General features: G+C 37.0%; 1 protein-coding gene across 1 annotated transcript in view; it reads right to left on the reverse strand.

Annotated features, from left to right (window-relative positions):
- Window positions 1-9196: 9196 nt before the first annotated feature.
- PRTG (protogenin) overlaps window positions 9197-17985 on the reverse strand; it is a 138648-nt gene continuing 129859 nt past the window's right edge. Inside the window, exons 16-20 of the mRNA XM_090272010.1 lie at window positions 15659-15841; window positions 14266-14386; window positions 12831-12996; window positions 10078-10182; window positions 9197-9601 (exon numbers count right to left, since the gene is read on the reverse strand). Coding sequence (XP_090128136.1) covers window positions 9197-9601; window positions 10078-10182; window positions 12831-12996; window positions 14266-14386; window positions 15659-15841 — 980 coding nt within the window. The remainder of the gene's footprint in view (window positions 9602-10077; window positions 10183-12830; window positions 12997-14265; window positions 14387-15658; window positions 15842-17985) is intronic.

Here is a 17985-nt window from a genome sequence, read left to right on the forward strand (position 1 = left end):
AAGAGAGAAAGGGAGGGAGAAAGAGAAGAAGAGAAACATTGATGCAACAGAGGAATATTGATGGGTTGGTTGCTTCTCACACATACCCTATGGGGGACTTAACCCTCAACCCAGGCATGTACCCTGACCAGGAATCAAACTGGTGACCTTTCAGTTCATGGGCCCAGGCCAATGCTCAACCAACTGAGCCACGCGGGCCAGGGACTTTTTTTTTTCTTTTTTTGAAATTTTATTCATTTATTTTTCTAATATACTTGTTCTTTAAAAATATATCATTTCTTATTTTCTTATGTTTTAATTCTTTCTTTTATATTCTCCACAGTTAGCCCAATGTCATTTCAAGAACTTTCTGTTCTACTTTTCAGTTCCCCTTTCATTCCCAAGATTGGGAGTTTCTTTAAAATATAAGAATTCAATTAACCTAAAAAGCTTGGTTTGGTCATATTTGATCTGTTATTTACTTATTTATTTTTAGTGGGAGGGTTTTTAATATTCTCTTTACCATTTTTAGTAATAATATTAAAAACAAAAACTCTTACCTGAATTAGAGCTGTGTCTATAAATGAGTCCATAGCTTTTACACTAACTACTATTTAGTTCCTGAGGTAAGCAATCATCTGGAATAGGAAAATTGTTATTTTCTTGCTGCTGTTCAGTAAATGTCAGATGAAAACAATTCTTGCATACCTTAAACAGGTTCTATTCCTAGTGCTTGGAGTGAACCTATAAATAAATCATCCCATCCCAGGATATGAAAGCCATCATTCTATACATTGAAAGTTTTCATTCTCTGTTCCCAAAAGAAACTGAAAGAAAACATGAATTTTTCTTTTTTAACTAAGGAAAATTTTATTTAAATTGTGCAATCAATCAGTATTTAGACAGCAGTTTCATAAACATTTTGGCATTTAAATTTTTATTCATTTTTGGCATGACCTGTAGGATAGTATATAAACTACCCTTGGGAGGGGGAAAATACTAGGTAATATTTACTATGATGCTAGAAAAAGAAAACAAACCCACATTATTAAACAAAATATGTTTTAAGAAGACATTAAAAAGGTACATTCAAAATCAAGGCAAACATGAGCTTTCTTTCTGCAATGGAGTTCACAGAGCTGATCCCCTGAGTCAAGTATAAAATTAAAATAGCTCAGCCCTAGAGTCCATTAGCAAGTCTGCAAATGCTGCCTTTACAAGAATATTGTATATATAGTGAAAGGATCCAGAACACCCATAATATGAATATAACTGACTCCCCCTTTCATTTAATTCACATCTTTGAAAAAGTAGAAAAAAATCACGCATACACAGACATGAAATTTTGTCCAATAACAGCAACAAACAGACAAACCTAATATATGCCCTCTACTCTATTTATAGGCTAAGGCAATGTGTGTGTATTCAGGCTTTGCAAATTTACTGTAACAGGCTCAAGTTGCTTAATCATTAGTAATTATTTTATTTGCAAAAAATAGAAATGCAGAATGTTATAATAAATCTCATGAATTGAGAGTGATATTGGGGAAAAATACTGGATGATGCAAGGAAAAATATTTCCTTTCTTTAATAAAAAAAGATAATCATACAATTCCTCTCAATAAACCTTAAAGATAGACTTGAGTCAACAAGAATAGGTGCCAGTAAGTAATACCCTATATAAAACTTATTCCAAATAGCTTTTTAAAATGTTAAAATACTTCATAATCTTGAAAAAGCAGATATGTTAGAAAAGAATCCTAAAAATGCACTTTCTCCTCACCCATCTGCCCCTCTGGGAGTATCCGACTCTCTCCTTAAATCTTTAAAAGCCAAGATATTTAAAAGATGAAAGATTTAACTTGGTGTAAAATGATCTCATGTTCAGTACTCTCAAAAGTACTGTAAATTCCTGTTTACCCTTATAGATTTACCTATATTACAGATGAATGTTTAAATCCCATTCTATGTCTTTTACTAGCACTTTACTGATTTTAGAGAGAGGGGGTAAGAGGGCGAGGGTGGAAGAAGAGAGAGAAAGAGGTAGAGAGAGAGAAACATTGATCTGTTGTTCCACATATTTATGCATTCACTGGTTGCTTCCTGTATGTGCCCTGACCGGGGATCAAACATGCAAACTTGATGTAGCAGGATGACAATCTAACTGAGTTCCCTGGCCAGGACCTAACCACTCTCTTCTGCTAGTCTTGTTGGTAGATTATACAGGAAATGCAAAGATTTTAAATTTTAGCACAGGAAAATGTAACTGGGAAGACTGACTTGTAAAGAAAAATATCAGTTATGTTTCACAGCCTCACAGAAATGACTTTTACATTATAATTATTTACATTTAAATTTTCTTAAGTTTTCAAAAGTACTATTGATTCATTCTGCACAACAAATTATCCTCATTTCCTGACTAGAGAAGGAACAGAACTAGATTAAGAACTTTCCTATCAAACAAGTCTCAAAATTGTCAAGGACTAGAATTTAGGTGCTCCGATGACCCACCTTATACTTGTTCTACTATTCAATTGTCCCTCAACTTTGCCCCCCTCCAACGTTAGTGTGCATAATTAATTATGTTGCATTCATATAAAAACTACTGACTCCAGATCTAGCAAAAAAGGATGACTGGTCATATACTTGGTGTTTTCTAATTAATAAATTTCTATTTGGATATGGGGATTACAGAAAAATTACGAAAGATTCTGAACACGTAGTCTAATAAAGAAATGCTTGAACAGATACGGACTGCAGGATGGTTTCTCATGCAACTCTAGGAACAGCCCAAGTTCTCAGACACAATTTTGGCTAAAGGAGGAAAGAGGGAGGTTAGGAGATGACAAGGGTGAGTTACAGCTCAGCCTCCTAAATTCTCCCTGTGAATAAATAGATGTAACTAAGACAGACTTCTCTCAGCTGGTTGGGTATTACCATGTAGACACGTTGTTCTGTCTGATACAGTGGAAGGCACCATGAGCCTAGGTGATTAAAGATGATTTCTTAACTGAGAAAATGCTTCATCGTAGAAATCCAATAAACTTGGGAGCTGGACCAACTTGGGTTTGTATCTTGGTTAAGCCCCTTACTAGCTGTGATCTTTGGCAAGTGAGCCATTTTAAAGCCTCTGTTACCTGCTCTCTATAATGGGATAATATTTGCTTTGCACAATGTTATCAATAGCAGTTTAGAGAGATGAAGCACATGCTTGGCATGTCGCATATGCTCAGTAAGTGGCATTATCCCTTTCTAGAGACTAGAGTTAGAAGCAGCTGAAAGATGACCAGCATTCTTATCCTTTCTCAGAATATTATCATAGTTGTTACCCCATGATGGAGATAGCTTTATCTCTTTTGTTGAAGAAATGCTGAAAATTAGGTAGAATTAGAAACTATCCTTCAAAACAAAAACACTTAACTTTAAATGATCCAGGAATTAGAATAAATTAAGAGCTGTGGAATCTAAAACTTTCTAGGAAAAGGGACAACTGGAATCAAAGAAGAATGACAAGCTGTCATTTCTTAGGAGATATTCGTGTTGATAAGTTAAGTGGAGGCACTTGCTGAAATAGATGGAAAACTGAGGTGTTACCAAACTGAAAATCAAATAGTCAGCAGCTGCTGAAACTGAAGAAATAAACCCAATTTAAAAGGTTGCCTGTTGCAAATATGCTTTTAAAAGAAAATGAAGGATGAACTTGAGCATGGACCTATTCATCTACTCTGAATCCCTCTGACAGTCCCTAGAAAGAAAAAAGGAAAAAGTTCAAGTATAAGGACAGTTTTCGAAAATTTCTCATGAAATTTCATAAAGTTAAAGCCAAAATTTTATGAAACTTTCTGTTAAGCATACAGAACTGAGGTGTTACTTTATGAAGCATATATTTAAAAAGCTTAAGGCCGAATTGTTTTTGTAAGTGATTTAGAGAGAAACTTTAACATATACATTTTTGATTGGTTACAAGCCAAGGTTTTCATAGTTTTGAAATTCTGAAGATACCTAAGGGACCCATGACTTTTGACTTCTAATCTCTGTAATGCTATGGACATTTTATGGGGATCATAATTCTATAGAAATAATGTATCTGTGGTAGGGAAAATAAAGGCCACCTACAGAAGTCCATGCTCAAATCCCTGGACTCTGAATATGTTACCATACATGGCAAAAGGGACTTTGGAGATGTGATGAAATTAAGGGTTTTGAGATGGGGAGATCACCCTGGATTATTCAGGTGAGTTCAATCTAATCACATGAATCCTTAAAATTGAAGAACCTTTCATGGCCAGGGTCAGAAAAGAGGTCTGTTAATGGAAGCAGGATCAGAGAGATGCTACATTGTTGGCTTTGAGGATGGATGGAGGGGCCCTTGATTTTGTTCCAGTGAGACCTGTGTCAGACTGGAGACCTACAGAACTGGAAGATAGCCCTGGCCAGGTAACTCAGTTGGTCAGAATGTTGTCTGGATACACAAAGGTTGAGGGTTCGATCCCAGGTCAGGGCATATACAAGGAACAGCCAATGAATGCATAAATAAGTGAAGCAATAAATAGATGCCTCCCCCCACCCCATTCCTCCCTCTTTCCTTCTCTCACTCTAAAAGCAATTTTAAGAAATAGAGAACTGGAAGATAATAAGTTTGTGTTGCTTTAAGGCCACTAAGTTTGTAATAATTTATTACAGCAGCAATAATAAAATAATACAGTATCTGTCAGGTAAAAATACAAGACAGTCATGTTAATCTTAAACATCTTCAAAGGCCTGAGAAGAGTAAAGCCTGCAGACACACAAATTGCATTAGCCTGTGATCTTATATCCTGAGCATAACCCAATTAAATGCAGAATTCTATGTATACGTTCTTCTAAACATCAATAAAATTCACAGACAACTGGTTGTGTATGGTGCTCTCCAGAACCCTCTACTCCGTGCTCACAGCCCATAAAAATTATTTTAACTATTAATTAAACCAAAGCAATTTGACCAGAGACCCATGGCAAACTGTCAGAAACAGTCTACAAATAAATGTTTAGACTTAGAAACACCATGACTCTGTCAACATAGCTAGAACTTTGTTTTTACATTCAGCATAAAAATTTACATTCAATGAAATATAAACATGTATGTAAATCATGACAGATACTGCTGAAGTGGAGCCACATCTGGATATTCTTATATTAAGAAAAAAAAGCTTTCAATTCTACATTTTTTTGTGACACTCTGAAGTGTTTTCAAAGGTATCTTCATATGAACTTGAACAATGATCCTGGGTAATAACATGAGCAAGTTTCTGGCAGAAGTCCTTAACAAAGCCAAGACAAACTAATGCAAATTACTGCCATTGTTCCCAAGCTGACACTGCCCTTGTTTGGAGCAAAGGCAAATAAAAGACATTTCACTAAAGATCTAATTTCCCTGGTGTGCCAAAGCTGATTTTTTAAAGCCACTCAGTGGATAAAGCTCAGTATCTTTACATTTAGACTAATCCAAATATAAAACTTTAGATTTCATATAAAAGATTTCTGTTTCACCCAAGGTTCCACTCAAATTTCAAATACCAGGCTCTCTTGATGTAATTACAATATTTCAACTTATGGACCACTTTAAAGAGCACATCTATCAAAGTGTATTCTACTCAAACAGTGATGTGATATGTTTGCCCGTTTTGTCCCAGTGCTCTCCAGAGATGAGAACATTGTACTATTATGGGACTGCCTTAAGCCTTCTGAATTAACTAGGTAATGCTTTAAGCAGGAGGAAGACTGCTCAGGCTAGTTCAGGGACTGCCACCCTAATGTCTGCAATGGAAAAGCCTGCTGATATTTCTGTTGACATCTCACACTCAAGGTGCTTAGGAAAAGATCACTTCATTTGGCAAAAACATCCTGTGGCTGCATCAGCAGATTTAATAAAAAGTCCCTATGTATGCTATTTGTATACAGACCAGGTTCTGGAGAGACACGTTTGTTTGACATAAAAACAAGAAACAACAGTTTAACGTACAACTAAGTTTGCCTATATGTGGAGGTAACCTTAAATATCTTTGGTTTTTTAAAAATTTGCTGATAAAAAGTACTTGAATAAAAACACTGATAAATACCAATATACCTGTATTGCTTTTAATTATGTAAACTTAGCCCTTTGATATACTTTGCTACTAAAGCTAACACTATCAGCCTCTAAATAAATTTATTTTAAATCTGCTCATCTTTAGTTAGTTACAGGCTAATCTATATATTTTAATGGTCTTTGGTATGAAAATACTGATGAGCAGTATCTTGTAATATTTGGCATAAAAATGACATGCATGTATCAGTACTTAAAGCAAATAAGTCTTTGGAAAAGAAAATAGTTGCCATTTGCATATTAGCCCCTTTGGAGTGAAATACCATGAAGTAACACCACTATGGGAGATAAGCGAGAACCTTCACATTTTAGTTACAATTTTATACTTAAGGCTTCAAAGAAACTAGCTTTGTCCAAGTAAAAACAAGTCTTTACAGAACACTAAATACCTTAATTCAATGAGACCAAAATATTTATCTTTGGTGAAAAGACTTTTTTTCTCTCCAACAAGTAGTTTCAACAATTTAAAAATACTTTAATACTGTATGGTTGAATATTTACTTGCTGAAGAAAAAAAAAATTACACTTGAAATTCTTTGGAACTTTCTACTGGCAAAGAACTTATTTTAAATGCTCTGGTAACAATAAGGTAGTTGAAATTACTAGTCTATTTAACTAACAGCAATCAGTATAAACCCTATTATTTCGGGTCCTATTATTTTGGGTTAGTAACTACTTGTGTAAGCTTTATTACCTATAGATGTTTCTAATTAATCCAATCTGGGGGGAAATTATAGTCAAATTTTCACTTTCTACTGAAAATTCTTTGGTAACAGGATTATTATGAAAAAATCTGTATAGGAACACAATGAAATGTGAAAAAGTAAGAAATGCACTGGTAAATAATTAGCAAAAAGTTACAACCTAAAGATCTACAATAACTATGGGCCTATTCTTAAAAAACAAAACAAACAAAATACTTTTCTCAAGGACTTCAGATCATCTTTCTAGGTTTTCAAAATGATTCAAATTCATACAGTCCTAGACACATCGTCATAACTGTGATGGATGATGTTTCAGCTTAGGTACTGTTTGCCTTTTAATGAAAGTTTAAAAATAAAACAAACTCATTGTACTCCTTAATTTTAGATACTGAGAAAAGTAGGCCCCACATACTTCTACTTACGAACCCAAAAGCGCCATACCCTGTCAATTCGCCCATGCTTCCATGAGGCAGCTTAAAAGTAATAAAATGTTCCCTGAGTACAGGAAAAAAAAAAATAACACTAGAATAACTTTAAAAGGAGGTAGTATAAAACAGGAGCTATAAAGGCAGGAGCAGCATTTTTCCTTGCCTCAGATTGTTCACCCAAAAGCTCTGCATTTTTTTTTTTTTTTTTTTTTTTTGTCATGAAGTCCATACTTACGATAGCTAAATGGGGACTTTGAATTTAGTTCAAAAGTGGCTGCTGGCACTTAATATTGGTCAGTTTCTGAACACATCCAGTTTGGCACAAGACTACAGATTTAAAAAAACAATTAAAAAATGTTGTATCATCAGATATTGGGATAGGAGATACTAGAGGTGGGACTATTATCCAGTAATATTCTTTTGATTTTAAGAACAGCATTTAACCTAATTCCCCTCTATAAATCAAAGGTTTCAAGGGCAAATTAATTAAGATTACTTCTAAAGTGAGGCTCAAAAGTCATTTCCAGATAATCTGAAAAAATACTTTTAAAAGGATGTGGGTCCCCCCTCTCCACACCATGTGTTTTAGTTCTGTATCCTCTCCCATTGCTGGGCACCTAGTAAGTAACTGTCTCATGACTGAGAGGCCTATTCTATGTGGCTGAGTAAACAGTTTGCTGATTTCAAACCAGCAAGAGGATTAACTCACTCCTGGAGTTAGCATTCCTCATTCACAGCATTGACCCTGAAGGAAGATTAAATAAAAGTACCAAATTCTCTTAAGAATTCACAAAAATACAAGTAAAGTGGTAGAGCTCTGAATACTTGTCCCTAAACAAAACCTGCAGGACAGCAAAAGAAAGCACTTTGATAAGATACATCAAAATAGTTACTGATAAAATCTAAGACAGTGTTAAGGCAACTTTTTGTACTCTTGTCCTGAACAACTTCATGAATATTAAAAAGACATAAGGCAAAGAATTTCATAATATATAATGGAAGGCACTGTTACCATGATAACCTCACATTCATTTTACTGTCTACTATTGCATTTATCTTCATTGTTAGTATTTCATGAAATATCTTTACCCTTTTAAGTCAAGCAGGGATTTTTTTTAAAAAACAAAAACCCTAATTTATCTCTTTAAAAATCTGTTTTCTGCATGGAATTTTGCTTCTAACTCTGGGTATTGAGGATGCTTTGCAAACTAGACAGTGCGGCCTTTGGCCAACTGTCAGGCAAAGAGGAAGACAGAAAAGGCACAGCTCTAGGCAGGCTAGGTTTGGAATACAGCAGACAAAGCATTCAGACTCTAATACCCATAGAGGCCCTTGAAGAAATAGTATTGTTTGTATGCTACCCAATAGTTCTATTCTCAAGAGAAACACTTCTTTTTGTCTTGGTCATTCACTAAAATCAACAGCCCCACTTTTTCTCTTCTTAGTAGTTTAACAGTCCTCTCACAGTGAGAGGTGTTAAACAAATCATACAGATGACATAATTTTCTTTTTTAATTCAGAGCTTCAGATAAACATTCTTACTCATCTACCTATATGACTCCTTTATCACACACATTACACATACAGCAATGAAAACAAAATACTACTAGGAAGTATCATTGGTTATGTAGCTGAGACACTATCACAACAAAGGAGGTAACAAAGTTGTCTTCTAAGTTTGCCATCTGGCAAACTGAGGTAGATAGTTAGCAAAGGGGCTTTCAAAAGTCTTCCCCTTTGCTCCAGTGATACATTTTTATAATCCAGTCAAATATCTTGACTGTCTTTTCACATTGCTGACAATGAAACATTCAAAATACGTGAGTTTAAAAATAATAGAAAACACATTCATAAAAAGCTGAAATACCCAATAAGACATCAAGATTTTCACAAAAGGCTTTGGCTCCCTGTTCATTGTCCTTCGAACAGAATTAAAGGTCAGAATACCTGAACATGGCTGTCTAGATTGGAAAATCATTTTTATCAAAGCTTAGCATGGCAGATGGTGGCTGCAGAACAGAAGAGGAAGTTTGCTCAGCATCTGAGGGCACTGCAGGGTCTTGACACTTCCTCTTCAAGGGATCTCCACCTGAATCATTGCCGGGGAAGGAATCGGAGGTCAGGGGTGTGGTACTTATAACGGAAGACAGGTGTATCTCATCATTGGACTCATGGGAGAACCTTCCAGAATCCCCGGTCTCATGGCTGCCTTCACTGTTGGCTGAATGCTCGGTATCAGCTGCAACACCAAAGGGTCTCAGAAAGCTGGTTGTGTGACCTGGGGAGCTGGGGGAGTCTTCATCACTAATTAGCACAGTTGTGCCTGGCTGGTAAAAGCAGACTGATTGAGTAAATCTTCTTTGAGGCTAGGCAAAAATACATAAAACACCATCAGTGAAGATAGAATGCTCCTGAAAAATAGTTAATCTGGTTTTACATATTCTGAGATAGCAAACTGTCCAAGTACATGGGTGAAGAAAGGTCAACATCATGAAGGGACTATCCAGGTCAGCGGTTCCCCACCAAGGACTGGCTACATATCAGAATTGCTGGGGTAAGTGAGGTATCAAAGGCGTCTTCAGTGATTTGGATGCATGCTCCTGCCCCATCCCTTTCTCCATTGTCCACCACTCCCCACTGAGAACCCCAGTTCTAATTACTATTCCAATTGTCGCTTCAGTGATTACTCTCTATGGCTTTCCATGGAGTCATGCCCCAAATTAACAAAATAACACCCAGATAGAACATGAAAATTAAAGTATCCATTTACATTTTCCTTTCTTTTTAATTACCATTTCATATACTAGGGGTTACCAAAGATTTTCTCATTTAGGTGGATTACCTGCTCAACTTTTGTCTTCTTAGAATCTTGGAAAAAATGCCATTTTTTCTTGCAGTTGTTTTTAATTACAGGACCATAGCTATTAATTATCAGGTCAGTTCCTCCCTGCAGGAAGAAAAGGGAAAATATAAATATTATATATTTCAGTTTATCACAAGTAGCGCACAAAATTTTTAAATGTTAAGATAAAAGAGAACATTATTACTATTTCTTCTTTTATACAAGTAGCATACGACAAATCTAAGGTAGCTGTTAGTAATCAAAAAGATATAATAGGTTTATCTTTGAGAGATATATATCCTAAATAAAGCATCTGGGTTATAAAACTTGTTTACAAATGATACAGCAAACAAAAATATAGATATAGAAATATGACAAGATATTGACAATTATTTGTGCACTCATTACATTATTCTTTTAACCTTTCCATGTGTTTGAAAATTTTAAAAACAGTTGAGAAAAAAAATGGGCCCACAAATGGCAATAAATGGGGGATCGACTCTCAAGCTAACCCAAGAGAATGGAGGTATCTGTCCTCCAAACTGACTTCTCGGCTTCACTCCAGGCCTCCACTTGGCTCTATCTACCTTCACGTTGGATTCTCCCCTGCTTTTTCTCCATGTCTGCATCCCTACTCTGCTTTTCCCGAATGCTTTCTCATGTCTAGTTCCAAGTTAGTAATAACAGACCTACAGTGTACTGTAGTACTTTTTATGCTTATTTGAAAGGCTTAGGTTCTAATGTTCTAGATTAATTTGAAATTACTTTAATGGCTTACATTTATCTCAGCAAATAAAAGCTAAATTAACTTGCAAACAAAAAAAGACAATAGGCCCTGAATGGTGTGGCTCCTGAAAACCAAAGATCTCTGGTTTGATTCCCGGTAAGGGCACATGCCTGGGTTGCGGACCAAGTCCCTGGTTGGGGGCATGTAAGAGGCAACTGATCATGTTTCTCTTCCTCTCTTTCTCCCTCACTTCCCCTCTTTCTAAAAATAAATAAATAAAAATTTTAAAAAATACCACAGGAGTATCAAAAATCAATTCATTATTATTTATCTATAATATAGATAGCATATACCATTGTGCTAGATATAAATAGATTGCATCTGTTAAATATAATTGTATAAAATTCAATGTGAAAACTGTCTGATATTTTGTTATATTTTTATTATTCTAAATTTTAAGGGAGGGTTAGGGAAAAATAATTTATAGCATAATTTGGCAAACGTTTTTCTGTAAAGGGTCACATAATAAATATTATGGGCGTTGCAGTTTACATATGGCCTCTGTCACATTTTCTCCTTCATCTTTTTTTTTTTTTCAAACTACCCTTTAAAAATGTAAAAAACATTTTTAGCTCAGGTGATGACCATACAGAAACTGGTCATTGACTGTCCTAGGCTTGGCAGTAGTTTACTGACACCTGGTTTATAGCACATTGGTTATGAGAGCTATTATAATAATGTATACTGTCTAATGTTGCAATGTGACTAAAAATAATTTTCACTTGGTGTTCATAATGCTTATCATTGCATTATTATTACAGAAAGGACATGAAATAACATCTCCCAATGACATTCTTAACTATATCCAACTTCCTCTGGCAATAAAGGGAAGGATCTTCCGACATCTAGAAAGATCCTCCATATTTTTAAAAATGTCAGCTATACCTGGAATGTTCTGATGATCAATTCAGTTAAAAAAAATCAACCAAACTAAGTATATAGGGAATTAGTAAAAAATTGTCCACCCAATTGCTCTGAATACAGAGCAATTCAATTTATCATAAATGCACACTAATAACCCTGGTGTCCTTATTTAAGACAGTTTAGCTCCATATAATCCCATCTAATTGAATTTATACTACCTTCTTTTTTTCTATATCTCTTTAATCTTTTTAAAAAAGATTTTATTTATTTATTTTTAGAGATGGGAAGGGAGGGAGAAACAGAGGGAGAGAAACATCAATGTGTGAGAGATACATTGACTGGTTGCCTCTCACACACTCCTAATTGGGGACCTGGCCTGGAACCCAGGTGTCCTGACTGGGAATCAAACTGACAACCCTTTGGTTTGCAGGCTGACACTTAATCCACTAAGCCACAGCATCCAAGGCTATCTCTTTCATCTTTTATTCTTTTATATACAGTAGTCCCTCTCTGTATCACGGTTCACTTATCACGGCCTCGCTGTATTGCGGGATTTTTAAAAATATTATGTTTGATTATTTAACATGGATTTTTCGCTATATCGCAGGATTTTGTGGTACTGTATATGAATGATGTTAAAGTTACGTAGGTTTAAGAGTATAGAATGTTTAAGAACATAAGTAGTGTTTATAAAAGTGTGGAAAAGGTTAATAAGGGAGTGGGAAAGGTTAATAAGGGACTGGGAACTGTTTATAAGTGTGTGGGAAGGGTTTATCAAGCCTTAAAAAATATATAAATATTAAAATAAATGTAAGGTTCCTACTTCACAGATTTTCACCTATCGTGTGTGGGGGTGTGCGTGTGTGTGTGTGTCCTAGAACATAATACCCGTGATAAGTGAGGGAATACTGTATCCCTATCTTCTTCTCCCCAAATTATTTTATGTAAAGAAGGATCTGAGTGAAACTGTTTCACATTTCATTAAGAGGAGTATTGATATAATACATTCAAAGTGATTTTTTGGTTAGTAAATTTTACACATAAGTGGATGATGAATGGAGGGAAGGATTATTCAACAAATCGGTCTTGTTGCTTGGAGTACCTTAGCATCAATGAAGCTATTGGGCATCATCATTGGCATTAAAGAGTCTTCATTTTCTATAGCCTCTTCCAGATTCTTTCCTACTTCATGTCCACCGACTAGGGAAGCACTGGTATGGGATAATGGTTGAGTTCCATTCTGTGCTGTCTTGGAAGCAGACGATTTCCTGAAATATTGGAAGAAAAGGAAATCTAGTTTCATTGGAGATACAGGCAAATACATCAAATTTGTCCTGTAATCACAAGTTTGCATACAATAAAGTTTATTTAATGTTTGCTTCTCAATTATCTTTAGAAACTGAGTATTAGATTTTAACTCCAACTCATTGCTGAAAATGTTTGGTTTAAGGAAGTGTCTTTATTTTTTTTTTGTTGTTCCAATATCTGCTTACACATGCTTTTTACAAACCCTTATTAAAAAGCTTAATATTTACAAACTATTTTTATTATTATTTATAATTTATGCATAAATTATAATTTTTAATTTACATGTTCTCTTTCATGTCTGCAGATTGTCACCACTAATGTCACATTTCACTTGCCAATTAATATTGGTGAATTTACAATAGCACTTCTGCAAGATCTAGGCATCACTAAAACACTGTGCATATAGATTTTATATAAAAGTTCTTAAAGTGAGAAATTTGGACAGTAAAATTAAGCCAGTTCAATATACAAAAAGATGTTAGCACTAACCCATCTTCATTAACATAGTATCTTTTCCTAGTCAAGTACCACATATATAGAGTAAACTCTGAACCTAGGCAAATGGAGGGAGTCTAGTGATGCACATTACCTAAAAATATGTTTTTGACTTTGCTTTTCTTTTTAATTTACAAAAGAACCTTAAGAAAATAATTAGAGCAGCACCCAAATACACAGAAGGTTAGAAACAGATAAGTTCACTGAATGCTGAGAATTTAATTGAAGTCAAATTACAGATGCAACTGCCTGACGGAGTTAACAGAGAATCAATCCCCAGTTATTACAATTGTTTTAATCCATGTCTGGAGATATTCAACCATATGTTCCGTGGGATGTGGTGGGGAGCTCTCAGTGACTCAGGCACTCCAGGCTACTTAAATGTGAAAATATTCCAGACAGTAACAAATCCTCTCAATCAGCAGATATATCAGATCAAGTATGTCATTTTACTAAATTGAAGATTATACGTTGTGTTTCTCAAGATACTAAGGAATGAAGGTATTAGGTCTTTATTTAAGAATATTTTATTGGCACAGTTAATTTTTCAAATGGCAAGAAAGTAATCTTCCAAAGTGAAATGTATCTCTATAGCTGTAAGAACTCAACAATAATACATTAAAAGTGGAAAATCCCAATTACTCTAAACGGCACTTGTTTTCAATTTGCTTCTTGTTACTTTAAGTTAAAGGGTTTTTAACCACCTCAACTGATCTGTTGCAAGGGAAACACACCTGGCTTTACTTCGGTATATCAAGATGAGAACACAGATGAGGATGCAGGTCAAGGCTATGCCAACACCTACAGCGATGCCAGTCATTGATTTTTGGTCCAGATGGTAATACCCTGAATAAACTAGAAGGGGAAACACATTTACTCAGAATGAATTTTAAAAATGCATGATTCCATTTATAATTTCCTGACAGGTATTTGCTTTTCTGTAATTTTCCTTCCCCTCATAGGAAAACTTTTGATACTATCTGTATCTATGCAGAAAAGACACATTAAATATTTATCAGTGATCTCAGAAAGAACATTTTATCTCCCCATAGAAGGATTCTAAATATGAGTTCTAGATATTGTATTATTATATCAAACATGAACATCAGTTTACAACTTAAATGCTAAAAGGCACAAGGCACAGTTGTTCCAGGATGAACCAAAGGATAGTTTTCATGTCATGTTACTCTAGAGCACAACTGTATTAGATTAGTTTTCCATTGAACATATTGGCATTTATGTAACAATGCTTCTCAAACTCTAATGTGGATAGGCTTTACTAGGAAACATGTTAAAATGCAGATTCTGAGTCACTAGTTCTGGAGTGGTGGCCATTATTCTCCATGGTTTATAAGCTCTTGGATGATACTCACACTGCTGGTCCCCAGACACTTGGAGTAACAAGGTATTTGAGGTGTGATATGAGCCTTGCTCTCTTTCTCCTGATGAGAGGGTAGCTACTGTGCCTACCCACTTCCTGTGTTTAAATCCGACTGCCCTGTCCTCCACCCCCCCCAACCCCGCCTCGCTCCTTCCCTGGATTCGCGTTTCTTTGGCATTCATATTTTCCCTCAAAGGGAGGTGCCTATCCCTGCACCACACTGGGCATGGTTTCCTTCAGAACAGGACACTTGCCCCGAGTGGAGTGAGGGTGGCTCTTTAAAGATATTTTTCCTAATCGCTTTTCTTGAGAGAAACAACATTCTCTCTGGAAAGGCAGTTTTTCTGTGGTGAAAACTCAATGAAAGCATGATGCTCTTCTAAGCCTGAACACCACAGTCACACTGCTGTTTACTTTCATGAAACCTCCCAGGAAGCCCACTCCCATAGTTTCAGGCTCATGTGGCTCATGTGTCTCAGTGGCTGAGCAGCTGGGAAGAGAAATAATTGGGACACAGGGGCCTGAAAGCTGCAGTTAATTCTGAGTCAAGTCTGACTTCTTCTAGGAGTGCAGAGAAGAGCCATGCAGCTCCATAGCATCAGAGCCTCCCTGGCAACAAATCAAAGAACTGGGTGCAGGTTTCAGGATATGGCTGTGTGGGAATGGACATGAAGTGCAGGGAGCTGAAAAATACGCTTGCACCTTCTTTCCTTAAGAAAAGTCAGTGATTGTGACAGTATACAGACCTTTGGCATCCGCAGAATCTAGACGCTTGGGCCTCTGATTTGATTCAGAAGCTTCCTTCGGAAGCACTGCCAGCTCTACAGAATTTGAAAAGGGTCCTTCTCCCACTTCGTTGGATGCAGATATCTTGACAATGTAGACATTCCCCGCCACCAGGTTTTCCAACAAAGCCATGGTGATTGCACCTATTAAAAAAATGTGTCAATGACAAATTAAGTAAATGTTATTTTTTACTCATTCTTTCAATCACACACTCATGGTGCTTTATTAAAAAAATTATTTTCTGATTATAAAAGTAACACATTTGGGATTTCTGGCCAAGATGGAGGCCTAGACAGACATGCTGCATCTCCCTCTGCAACTAAGAAGAAATACAACTACTATACCTCAAAACTAGAGACAACTAGAAGTTCCAAAAAATCAAGCTGCATGGAAGTCCAACAAAGATATAAAGAAGAAATGCTCATCCAGACAGGTAGGAGGGGCAGAGCCAAGGCGGAAAGGACATGGTATGGTGGAGGCAGCAGCGGCGGCAGTGGCAGGCCGGCAGAAAGTACAGTCACATGTTTTAAAAAGTCGGGAGGGACACCTGTGGTGCGCTCCCAGCACCAGACCGGACTACACAGCTCATGGTCCCAGCGCCAGGGAAAATAAAGCCTCATCGCCTCTGACTGTGAAAACCAATGGGGGTTGGGGCAGAGAAAAGAACTGCTGGTCTCTCAGCAGAGCCCGCTTGTTTAAAGGGCCCCCACAGTCCTAGAATGCCCGCAGACCTACCCACTCTGGGAACGACGGCCAGGGCAACAGCTAGAGAGGTGCCAGTCCCATACGGAAGTGGGAGAAGTGCATGGAAAGGGGGCAAGTACTGAGCAAGTGACAATATTTCCTCTCTGACCCCTCCCCCACATACAGCGCCACAACATGGTAAAATGGGTTGCCCATACTGATGAATACCTAAGGCTCTGCCGCTTACAATGTAACAGGTGTGACAGTTCTACCTAAGACACAGACACAAACACAGGAGCCTGTCAAGATGAGAAGACAGAGAAGTATGGCCCAAAAGAGGGAACGGATCAATGTTCCAGTGGGAGAACTAAGTGATGAGGAGAGAGCCAACCTAACACACACAGAGTTCAAAATGCTGGTGATAAAGATGCTCACAGGCTTGACAGATATGCTTAAAAAGGGAAGAAGTCAAGGCTATGCTAAGTGAAACAAAGGAAAATCCACACAAAACCAATGGTGAAGGGAAGGAAGCCAGGGTTCATATCAATGATTTGGAACATAAGGAAGAAATAAAGTCACCCAGTACAGAATGAGGAAACAAGAATTGAACAAAAAATGAGGAGAGGCTTAGGAACCCCTGGGACAACTTTAAACATGCCAATATCCGAATCATAGGGGGTGCCACAAGGAGAAGAGAAGAGCAAGAAATTGAGAGCTTGTGTGAGAAAATAATGAAGGAAAACTTCCCAAAACTGGCAAAGGAACTAGACATACAAGTCCAGGAAGAACAGAGAGTCCTAAACAAGCTAGACCAAAGAGGACCACACCAAGACACATCATAATTAAAATGCCAAAAGTTCAAAATAAAGAGATAATCTTAAAAGCAGCAAGAGAAAAGCAGAGAGTTACCTACAAAAGGGAGCCTATAAGGCTGTCAACTGATTTCTCAAAAGAAATTTTGCGGGCAAGAAGGGACTGGCAAGAAGTATTCAATGTGATGAGAAGCAAGGACCTACAACCAAGATTACTCTACCCAGCAAAGCTATCATTTGGAATGGAAGGGCAAATAAAGTGCTTCCCAGACAAGGCAAAGCTAAAGGAGTTCATCATCACCAACAATTATTATATGAAATGTTAAAGGCACTTATTTAAAAATAAGAAGATCAAAACTATGAACATTAAAATGACAACAAACTCGGACTTCCGGCCAAGATGGAGGCTTAGACGGACACGCTAGGTCTCCCTCTACAACTATAGAGGAATACAACTACTTCAAAACAAAGGATAACTAGAAATTCCAGAAAATAAAACTACACGGAAGCCCAACATATGAAGTTATAAACCAGCGGTGCCATTTGGGCAGGTAAGAGTTAAAGAAGGCAAAGCTGTTTGCGGAGCGGCGGGCGGGGCGGCGAAAAATCCCGGAGGCAATCAAGCCCCTGGCGTGCGACTCCAATCAAGCCCCTGGCGTGCGCGACTCCGGCGCTGGGGAAAGCAGCCGCAGCATCGCCTTGAACAGTGAGGCCCAGGGGGGCGGGAGGACGGATCCCCGTCTCCTAGCTGAATAACTGTGTGAATCCATCTTGGACCCCCGCCCCCACAC

Source organism: Furipterus horrens, unplaced genomic scaffold (genome assembly GCF_987537825.1).
Source record: "Furipterus horrens unplaced genomic scaffold, mFurHor1.1.pri manual_scaffold_3, whole genome shotgun sequence".
NCBI classification, from domain to species: domain Eukaryota; kingdom Metazoa; phylum Chordata; class Mammalia; order Chiroptera; family Furipteridae; genus Furipterus; species Furipterus horrens.